Here is a 10,739-nt window from a genome sequence, read left to right as displayed (position 1 = left end):
TACAAGGCACTTGACTGGGTGTAGAGGGCAGAGGGGTGATCACAGCAGAGAAACCCCCTACTCTCCCAGAGCTCACATCCTAGACAGGCAGACAACAAAAGAGATTGTTGAGATCAAGAGTGGGTATGGTACAGGGGGATGAGAGACAGAGAATCTGCCTGAGGAACCATGGAATCCTGTAGGAAGTCACATACAGAGATCTGAGAACATTCCAGACAAAGGCAGGAATAAAACACAGAGTGGAAGGAGTGTAGACCAGGCCGACCTTGAACTCACAGAGATTCTCCTACCTCTGCTGGGATCAAAGGTATGTGGTACCACACATGACCTTTTTTTTTCCCCCGAGATTTGTTTGTCTTACATGTGTGAGAGTTTTGCCTGTGTATCTGTCTGGGCACCAAGTTCATACAGTGCTCGTGGGGTCCAGAAGAGGGCAGCAGAACCCTGTGCCAGGCATTGCTTTCAACTCTTACAATTTTATTTTAAATTTTTATTTATTTTTTAATTTTGTGGGCTGAAAAGATGACTCAGTGATTAAGAATGTTTGCTGCCTTTGCAGGGGACCTGAGTTCTGTTCCCAGCACCAACATGGAGGCCAACAACAGCCTGTAACTCAGTTTAACTCAGTTCACACGTGGATAGAAACTCAGAAGACAGCTTGTAGGAGTTGGTTCTCCACATGAATCTGGGGATCAAGCTCAGACCACTGGACTTGCTTACCCCATGAGCCATTTTGCTGACCTGTTTATTGATATTTTTGTTTACACATTGTGTCTTCACATAATCCAGTGAGGAGGACACTCTGCCTATTTTACAGATGGCTAAGGCACAGAAGACACTTGCCTGCATATATGGCGAGATGGAGCTTGAGACCAGGCAGCTCAGCCAAGAGTTGGTGTCACACAGTTCTAGGCTACCTCACTTCAGGAGCCAGGAGGCTTAAAATGCTGCCCAGCACACAGGATCCAGCATTTACTGTGTCCCTGGCACAGTCAGTGTCTTACATAAATGAACCCGTTAAGAAGTGACAGTCCTCGGCAGAGTGAGGAGAGGTACTTTTGGTATCTCCAGAGAGACCAAAGGCAGAGGTAAGGTAAGGGTCTGCCTACCTGAGTGGCAGTGCCTTTGTGCTCTCCCTTGTGGCCACACAAATGGAACTTTCAGGTGCCACCCCTGAGCCTGAAGCCTCAGCACAGATGCCCTCAGCAGCTGGACATGAATCACCCCCAAACAGCCATGCAAACCACCCCGCTAGACCCTCTAGCCCAGTTGCCACTTACTGGGGTGTGGGCCAGTCCTACTGACATCAGGGCTAGCATGCTGGAGCCATACAGATGGCTCTTCTGCCAAGGCGAGGAACCAAGCTGTCACTGTCCTGATGGAGGGATGGATGGTGCCTGACCTCAGAGGACGCAAGAACAGGGGAGTTGGTGCTGCCTGCCCTCTTTGGATAGCTGTAGCTAAGGCCGGCCAACCTGGCTCCAGAACTGCTCCCAGTGTGCAGCCAAGCAGAAGAGGAGAGCACCCCCCTTTGTACAATGCTCACTGCTTCAGCCCTTAGGCCCGGGAATCAATAACTTTCCACTGAGTCTCAGAAGCTGCAGAAAATACAGGATGTGGACAGAGCTGGGCTGCAGGGTGTGCGCATGGGCTCAGTGCATGCTCTGTACTGCAGCATGTGGTTAGACAGTGCTCTGCAGCCTCGCTGGCTGCTGTGAGCAGTGCACAGATGCTATCTGCTGGCCTGTGTCTTCTCACTTTCTCCCCTCTGTTCTCCCTGGAAGGCAAGCCAGCACCCCTTGGAGAAGTCCCCAGCCCAGCTGTCCCATTAAGGACTCAGGGCTCCCAGCCAGCAACCCCTGTCACAAGCGAGACACACAGGCAAGAGCCTTCAGATGATTCCAGCCAGGCTTCTAGCTGCCCCAACTGACTCAGAGGGTTGGTGGGGCCAGGTGAGCTGTCAGGGGTCAGGGCAGAATAGAAGTGTGGGCTGTTTTAAGTTATTGTGGTTTGGGTGGTTTCTTTTGCATTAGATAACCAGTACAGAAGGTGTCCCCAGATGGAACTTGTGGGATAAATTAGGCTCCATAGCTGCAGTGAGAGTAGCTGGTGCATTTAAAATATAGTGGGTGTGTGAAGAAGGCAGAGCAGCTCCCAGCACAGCAGCTCCCGGCCGCAGCAGCTCCCAGCACAGCAGCTCCCAGCCCAGCAGCTCCCAGCCACAGCAGCTCCCAGCCCAGCAGCTCCCAGCCACAGCCTTCCAGTCCTGTAGTCTACCATTTCCCTAGCTCTTGGTTCACGCCCAGGATCTCAGCCAGGCCTGACTCAGCCTTGACTGAAGGTTTGTGAAAACAGTGCCACAAGTAGAAAGAGCTGTCATAGACTCCCTGTCACATTTAGAAGTCTGCAGGCCGAGGGCCACCCTGAGTGTCTTCAGAGCGCCCAGCAGACCCTATCAGGAGCGGCAGGGAAGAAGTGCCTTCTCACCAGGCTGGCCCTGGCCTGGTGGGTGCTTGACTGCTTCAGTTCTGCCCTCTGGCCTGGAATGTCAGAGAGAAGGTCTTTGACCTCCTGGGTGAAACCGCTGAATGCAGCCCCAGACCTGTCTGCTAGTGCTCAGAACCACCGAATGGGGCTGGCTTCCTACCTGGCCCTGTAAGAGCACGGAACTGCTCTCGGGGCCTGTAGAAGACCAAGACTTGTGTCCGTCCCTCATCCAGGTAGAGGTGACTGTGAGCCTGCAGGGGCAGGGTGAGCAGAGACTGACGCCCTGTAGAAGCGCTGAGTCCATAGTACCCAGTGCAAGGTCCAGCGTGGTCAGTGTCCCCGTGTCCGTGCTGTGCGGGATCAGAAGACACAGGTGAGTCAATGAGCTCCCAGGGGAAGAGCCTTGGCAGCAGAGGAGGGGCTGCCAGAATGTGGGGGACAACTGTAACACAGGTCGGGGGGAATGTGGACAAACAGAGTAAGGGGACAATGGTCTTAATATTGTAGCAGGAAATGTATTAATTTCCTATGAAGATGAACCCAAGAGAAATAGCAAGAAGAAAGACTTGCAAATTTCGAAGGAAGGACTACCCAGTACCAAGATAGGGATTATAGAGACCAGCTCAGCTTGTCTTTCCCCAGTCCTTAAGCCTGACCTCAGGGAGGTTCCTTGGCCCAAGTCCCCAAAGTCTGGAGGACACTTGCTAATTTGGAAACAGGATAGCTCCAGATGACACGTGAACCCAACCAACCTTGCTTGATGCCTTTGGTCCCACCTCACAAGGATACTGACCCCAGTGTCCCGACCCAGTTACCTTGTCCAGAGCACAGCAGGGTCATCTTAGGCTGATCCGGGAATCCAGCTGCTGCAAGTGTTCCTGAACCCCAAAGGGGATAGTAGGTGTCCACATTCTGCAGAGGGGGCATGGAACTTCAGGGCCAGGACTCCCCAGGGCAAGCTACCCACAGCCCTACCTCCTACTCTGCATAGAGCCTTAAACACACCCCACCTGGCAGCGCACAGACCAGCATGGATGAACAGGGTGCTACAAGGCCCCCTTTCAATCCTGACTTGCTGTGTGGCCTTGAACAGGTCTGTTCTGCCAAATTCTCTTTAGCTGCAAAGTGAATCCTATAGTGTTTTAGTATGGTCTGTCCTCCACAGGCTCATGTGGTGAGCGCCTCCCCCCAGACTGGGACACTGGTTTGAAGGCATAAGCAGGTCATTGTGGGTGGACCTTTGAAGGCAATAGCCACGCAAGTTCCGGCAGCTGGCTACTCCTTTCCAGAGTGTGAGCAGCTGCAGGCACATACTCTTGCAATCAATGCCTTCTCATCACAATGGACATGGACGGCACCGTGTGAGTCTGCAAGCCCAAATGCACCTTTCCTCCTTTTCCTTGCTTCTGCCGGGTGTTATGGTCACAACAAGAAAGGAATCTAGAGAGGCCACTATCTATCCTGGAAGATGGACACAACTATGCAGATCAAAGCCACCCGAAAAGCCAAGGGTGCTGGATGTCAAACATCACAGTGGCTTAATAAGAATAAGTTTAAATCTGGGCACAGCACATGCATCTGTAGTACCAGCTGCAGAAGGCTGAGGCAGGGGGATCATGAGTTCAAGTGCATTTGGGAGATGGAGGCAAGAGGGCCATCCTTGGCTACATAGCAAGTTCCAGGCCATCTCAGGCTGCACGAGACCCTCGCTCCCACAAAGACATCTTCCTATTTCATGACTAACATAACCGTCTCAAGTCTGTCTGCAGATTTCACATCCTTGTCCAGAGAGGAAGAAGCCAAGGCCTGCAGGGCAAATCACTTGCCAGCCCAAGCGCATAGATTGCTAAGCAGGGGTGGGATTTGAATTCTAGAGTCGCACAAGGATCTCCAACCCCAGGGACAGCGCAACTTACGCCAGCGTTTCCACTTGAGGGCACTTCTGAAGGCTGGAGGCCAGCTGCTGGGCACCGGCAGCCGTGAACTTGTTGAACTGGACACTGAAGAGAGAGGCCCATCCTGAGGCCTGGCTACTCACATCCCAAGCCCTCCCATGATGCAGGTAGGGGACCCTTTGCCTCCCCAGGTACCACTGAACCCCTCCACTCACTCCATCACTCGCAGGGACACCATGTCCGGAAGCACTTGTGCCAGGCTCTTGGCTCCTGCGTCACGGATGCAGTTATTGTACAAGCTGCCAGAAACAGGAAGGAAGAGGGTTTGGGTGCTGGGATAGCTCAGAGTCAGGTGGATCCACACTCAACTGAGATGACGGCTCCATTTTATCTGTCAGCTCATCTGCCTACCTACCTGCCTGCCTGCCTGCCTATCTATCTACTTATCTACCTACCTACCTATCTACCTACCTACCTATTTACCTACCTGCCTACCTACCTACCTACCTATCTACCTACCTACCTACCTACTTACCTGCCTGCCTGCCTATCTGTCTGTCTGTCTGCCTGCCTACCTATCTACCTACCTATCTACCTACCTACCTATCTACCTATCTACCTATCTACCTACCTACCTACCTACCTACCTACCTAATAGACAAGGGGCAATGTATCTCAAGCTATCCTAGAACTTGATATGTAGTCAAAGATAACTTTGAACTTCTGATTCTCCTGTCTCCGCCTTCTGAGTACTAGGACTACAGGCACATGCCATCACACCTAGCTTCGGCAGTGCTGGGGATGGAATGAAGCCAGGGCCTCATACGTGCTAGGCAAACACTCTGCCAACTGAGCTACATCCCTAGACAGGCCCTACTGTCCCATTTTACAGATGGACTAATTGAGGCCCAAAGAGTCTCACCCACTTATCTGTAGCTCCATGGTGAGTTCAAGAAACAGAGTTGTACACTGGGCTTGATGGGTCAGGTCTGTAATTCTAGCTACGTAGGAAACTGAGGCAGAGAGATTATAAGTTTAGGCCAGCCTGGGGTATATGAGACCCTGTCTCAAAATAGAAAGGTTGGTTTAATTTTCTGCTTTTTTATTTTTATTATTTTTGTGTATGGGTGGTTTGCCTTCGTGTGTGTGCAGTGCCTGAGGAGACTAGATGAGGGTAAGGGACCCCTGGGACTGGAGTTACAGATGGTTGTGAGCAAAATGTGTTAGCTAGAAATTGAATCCATGTCCTCTGCAGGAGCAGCCAGTGCTCTTAACTGCAGCCCCAGAAAACAGAAGGTTAAAGAAGGCTGGGGTTAGAGCTCAATGTAGCATGTTTGTCTGGTGTACATGAGGTAGCTCTAGGCTCCATCCCCAGTAATACACGCACACACGTCAGCGCACACACACACACGGGAGGGGGAAGAGAGAGGAAGACAGGAGGGGGAAAAGGGGGGGAGAGAGGGAGAGGGAAAGAGAGGAGGAAAGAAGTGGGGGAGAGATGAGCGAGGAGAGGCGGGGGAGGGGTAGAGGTGCTTCCCAGCTCAAAGCATTTGGAAACTCCAAGGCGAACAACTTCCCAGGTTCGAAGGCATGCCTTTTTCTGTCTGGGCAGGTCACTGGATTCCCCTATGCGTGCTGTTGTTCACTGTAAAATGGGTAGGACGGGGTCTCTGTAGGGACAGTGGGTGGGTTCTTGCTGGTTTATGTAGTGGACTAAATGTTAGCCAGGGTCTCACAGTGTGACATACTCACAGAAACCACCGAGGGCCACATGAAATACCACAGAAGGGGTGACCTGTGTTGGCCATGGGAAAAAGAAACCCTGGAAACTGCTAAGACTCTGGAGACTTTGATGTTGGGATGAGTGTATTTTGCATGAGATAGCCATAAGTGTAACTCTCGTCTCAGGGGATCTGATACCCTCCTCTGTCCTCTGCAGGTAATGTGTGCATTTGGCACATGGGTGTACACACAGACATGACACCTGTGCCCATAAAATAAAACTATTTTTTAAAAATTAAAAAGGGGAGAATGAGCTGAGCACCAGGGTTCACTGTTCTCTGCTTCTTGACTCACGCTCCCCGCTGTGATGGGCTGCACCTCACACTGAGCCCTAACAACCCATCCCTCCCTTAAGCTGCTTTTGTTAGGTATCTGGTGTTGGTGACAATGGTAGTGAGCAAGCCTGCCTGGCCCACAAGCACCTGCCTATGTGTTCTGGACTTTCCTGACCTCCCACCCTTCTGTCCCACCTCCCATTCAGCCACCTCAGGAGCCCTTCTGCCCCTGAGAATCCATCTTCTTCCTGCTTCAAGGCCATCGTACCCACTGCCCTGTAGAGCTGCTCACCTCTAGGTCCCACACAGGGCCATGTCTCACCCCGTCACAGCACCCTTCTCTCTGAAATAAACTGGTGACACTCCCATTGTACTCTCCTGGGACATACCAATTCCCTTCCTAGATAAACCACTGTCCTAAACACCCCCTCTTCATGTCTGTGCGCTGTCCTGTATGCAACTCGAGGGCAAGGACATCCCATGGTTTAAGGTAGGGAATACTGTGCACTTAGCACAACTTTAGGGTGTCAGGTGGGCACTGAGTACCTATGTTATGACTTGTGCAGTCCACGACCTGTTCATCCGCACAGAGGACCCGATTGGAAGGGTGTTAGAGATGGACAGAAGTCGCCTTTCCTAGAACATGCCTTGGGGGAAGGAATTCTTTCCCAGCTGGGTAGCCGAGATCTGCTGGTGCTGAGCTCAGCGACTGGGACTCCGACTCAGGCTCGCTTCTCTCAGCCCCTAGAACCACACTAAGACTGGCTGAAAAAGTTGGAACTGCTACACTGAGACCCACCAGGAGGTGGCAATGCAAGCACTGACTAGTGTGGTAATGGACCACTCAGAAGCCAGCCTGCAGGGCTCCAGTTCACTCTCCTGCTGTGGGTAGGTGGCTAAGGCACAGCCATCCATGGTAATGGACCACTCAGAAGCCAGCCTGCGGGGCTCCAGTCCGCTCTCCTGCTGTGGGTAGAGGCTAAGGCACAGCCATCCACTGCTCACTAGGGACAGACTGGGGTATGGCATGTGATCCATTGACACAATTCTTATTTTCCAAATGAGGAAATAGAGGCTTAGAACAAGTAAGCAACTTGCCCCAAGGCTCTGGTGATGTTCAGCTCATCCTAGGTCAATGCACTGTAGGACCCAGTCATGATAAGCTTAATAGAGGCCTGAGTCTCAGTAGTTTACCCTGAAGCAATACCGGGTTGCCGGAGGGACCACAAACTGAGATTACCCAGGCACCACCCAAGAACAGACCATCCAAAGGAAATGCCTAAATTCCAACCATTGTAGATACGATCACCTGCCAGCACACACTCACCAGCACACCCCAGACAAATGTCAGCCAATCAGAGGTCCTGAACCTCAGAAATCCCTTATCCCCACCTTTACTACTATAAAAACCCAACTCTAACTGAGCTCGGGGCTCTGTGATTGTTCCAATACGTTGGACACACAGAGAGTCAGAGTTTGCAAACTTGTGTAGAATAAAGGCTCTTTGCTTTTACATATGGGATTTGGTCTTCTTGTTGGTTTTGGGGGATTGCGTTGATCTGAGCATAACAACACCACCAGGTTACGCAAAGACCTTGTAGCCAGCAAGAGGAGACCATCTTCCTGCCCCCCATCTCCCCAGCCCACTCAGCAGGGCACCCCACTCACCTCAGCCTTAGGAGGGACTTGGCTAGGGCCGGCAGGGCTTCTGCAAGCTTGCAGGCACCCACATCGGTGATGTTGTTCTGGGACAGGCTACAGGGAGGGACGCAGGGAGGAAAGAGTTCAGGAGTGGAAGGCTCTCATTTTCCCATTGATCCCCCCACAGGTGACCAGTAGTCACAGACCTGTGATAGCCAGTCTCAGGGAGGGTCATGGGGCACGCAGTTGTACCCACAGGAACCACTTATAGATAAGGTCTGTTACAGAGACAGTGGGTGGCAGGGTGCGAGGGAGATGAGAGAAAAAGTGCTCCCCTCTTCCGCCTGCTCTCTGATTTGCTAGTGACCCCTTTCCTCTTGGAGCGTTTTCCAGCACTCTAACTACAAACAGTAGGTGCTCAATAAATGTGGACATGTCCGGGACTAGAAAGATGAGAGAAGAGAGGGAAACCTATCTCATGGTATACCTAGGCCAGTGTAAATTATGAAGACATCTACACTGTGTATCAAGGAAATGGCCACATGAATTCTTGGGACATTTTAGGCTTCTTAATTTGGTTTATAACATAGAATGTTGACAGATTTTAAAAAATGTTTTGTTTTGTTGTGGGAATCGAACCCAGGGCCTTATGCATGCTAGACAAGTGCTCTCCCATTGCTGTGTTCCCAGTGCTTTTGAATTAAAAAAAAATATCATTGTTGTTGTAATGCATGGAGGGGCATGCTGCCATCGTGTGCATGTACGGAGGACATGCATGTGTGGAGGGGCGTGCTGCCATCGTGCGCATGTGCGGAGGACATGCCTGTGTGGAGGGGCGTGCTGCCATCGTGCGCATGTGCGGAGGACATGCATGTGTGGAGGGGCGTGCTGCCATCGTGCGCATGTGCGGAGGACATGCATGTGTGGAGGGGCGTGCTGCCATCGTGCGCATGTGCGGAGGACATGCATATGTGGAGGGGCGTGCTGCCGTCGTGCGCATGTACGGAGGACATGCATGTGTGGAGGGGCGTGCTGCCATCGTGCGCATGTGCGGAGGACAGCTTTGTGGAGTTGTGAATTAGAACTCCCAGAAAGAAGCTGTGACTACAGAGCCTGACGGATCAGAGCTGCAGTGATGGGGCGGGGCTAAAAGATAAACCCTCTTAGAGTCTATTAACTTCGCAGACCACTAGCTCCCATCAATCCAAGAGCTAGGACTGTCAGACAGCATCTTGGGCCTATAGAAAAGCTTCCCCCATCTTGCTGCACCCAACTCTCTGGTGAAGCCACCAATGTATTTTTTGTTTGTTTTGTGTTGTGTTTCGAGGCAGGGTTTCTCTTGTAACAACCCTGGCTGTCCTGGAACTCTCTCTGTAGATCAGGCTGTTCTCAAACTCAGGCATTTGCCTGTCTCTGCCTCCCGAGTGCTGGGATTAAAGGCATGCGCTGCCCCCACCCCCCAACCTATTTTAAACTGCCTTGACTTATGGCTGTCTTTGTTCTGTTAAACTGTAACACTTCATGAAATGCATCCATGTTGGAACTTGGTATTGGAGCGTCTAAATGTGCATTCTGAGCATTGGCCACTCCAAATGGCTCCCAAATAAACTCTTAAGTGCGTTTAGGATGAGAGCAGTGTTTTGGCATTGCCACACTTTCCCATGAGTTCCGGAAAGCAGACTCCAGCTGTACTCAGAGGTGCCTTCACCCTCTGCGTCATCTTACCGGCCCCTTTTAAATCTTTATTCTGAGGCAAGGTCTGATTATGTAGACCAGGCTGGCCGTGAACTCAAGGGTTCCCTGTTGTGCAGTCTCACCAGTGTGGGGATCACAGGTGTGTGCCCGGGGTTCAATGGGAAATCATGTCCAATCTTCATACCCACTCCAGAACGGTTCAAATGAGATTGTCCCCAGGTGCTTTACCGCTAAACCCTAATCTGTTGTTTCCCTTCCAACATCCCAGTGTAGTTTCACTCACTCAACTTTTATTACAATGGATTTTAGTATGTTGTATTTTATATGTTTTTTTTCTCTTTCTCTTTTCTAGTGTGTGTGTAAGTCAGAAGAAACGTGCAGGAGTCAGTTTTCTCCTGCTCCCGTGTGGGTCCTGAGGATGGAACTGAAATTGTCAGTTTGGGGGGCTGGCGAGATGGCTCAGAGGTTAAGAGCATTGCCTGCTCTTCCAAAGGTCCTGAGTTCAATTTCCAGCAACCACATGGTGGCTCACAACCATTTGTAATGGGGTTTGGTGCCCTCTTCTAGCCTGCAGGCATACACACAGACATAATATTGTATACATAATAAATAAACAAATATTAAAAAAAAAAGAAATTGTCAGTTTGGCAGCAGCCACCTTCGCTGGCTAAGTCACCCTGCCAGCCTTCCCCCACTTTTATTTTCTTGAGACTGATTGTCCAGGCTGGCCTTAAACTCATGGTCATCCTACTGTCTCAGTCTCCCCATGCTACTATGCCCAGCTTCCTGTATTATAATTATGATTTATTTGCTTGTTTGCTTCTGGTTTTATCCTATGTAAAGATGCCTGAGGCCTGGAAGCAGGCTCTTCAGGTTCTCCACTGTTGCCTAGGATAGACAGCAAGGGTTCTTTAAGTCTGTGTTGATTAATCCAATAAATAAAAGCTGGAGAAATGGCTCAATA

The 10,739-nt window shown here is 51.0% G+C and overlaps 1 protein-coding gene across 9 annotated transcripts in view; it reads right to left on the bottom strand.

Annotated features, from left to right (window-relative positions):
* Nucleotides 1-10,739, bottom strand: part of Ciita (class II major histocompatibility complex transactivator) — a 60,617-nt gene that overhangs the window by 7,820 nt on the left and 42,058 nt on the right. For 8 of the 9 annotated variants that reach the window (XM_075942016.1, XM_075942015.1, XM_075942017.1 and 5 more), the window contains exons 16-20: nucleotides 8,108-8,194; nucleotides 4,598-4,681; nucleotides 4,404-4,487; nucleotides 3,303-3,399; nucleotides 659-2,837 (exon numbers count right to left, since the gene is read on the bottom strand). In XM_075942016.1, coding sequence (XP_075798131.1) covers nucleotides 3,324-3,399; nucleotides 4,404-4,487; nucleotides 4,598-4,681; nucleotides 8,108-8,194 — 331 coding nt within the window. In that variant the 3' untranslated portion in view covers nucleotides 659-2,837; nucleotides 3,303-3,323. Of the gene's footprint in view, nucleotides 1-658; nucleotides 2,838-3,302; nucleotides 3,400-4,403; nucleotides 4,488-4,597; nucleotides 4,682-8,107; nucleotides 8,195-10,739 lie in introns of those variants that run through there. The other variant, XR_012907067.1, reaches the window with a different exon arrangement.

This window comes from Microtus pennsylvanicus, chromosome 11, assembly GCF_037038515.1.
Source record: "Microtus pennsylvanicus isolate mMicPen1 chromosome 11, mMicPen1.hap1, whole genome shotgun sequence".
NCBI lineage: Eukaryota > Metazoa > Chordata > Mammalia > Rodentia > Cricetidae > Microtus > Microtus pennsylvanicus.
The sequence above is the reverse complement of the archived record's forward strand: the minus strand, read 5'-3'. Positions and strand labels throughout refer to the sequence as shown.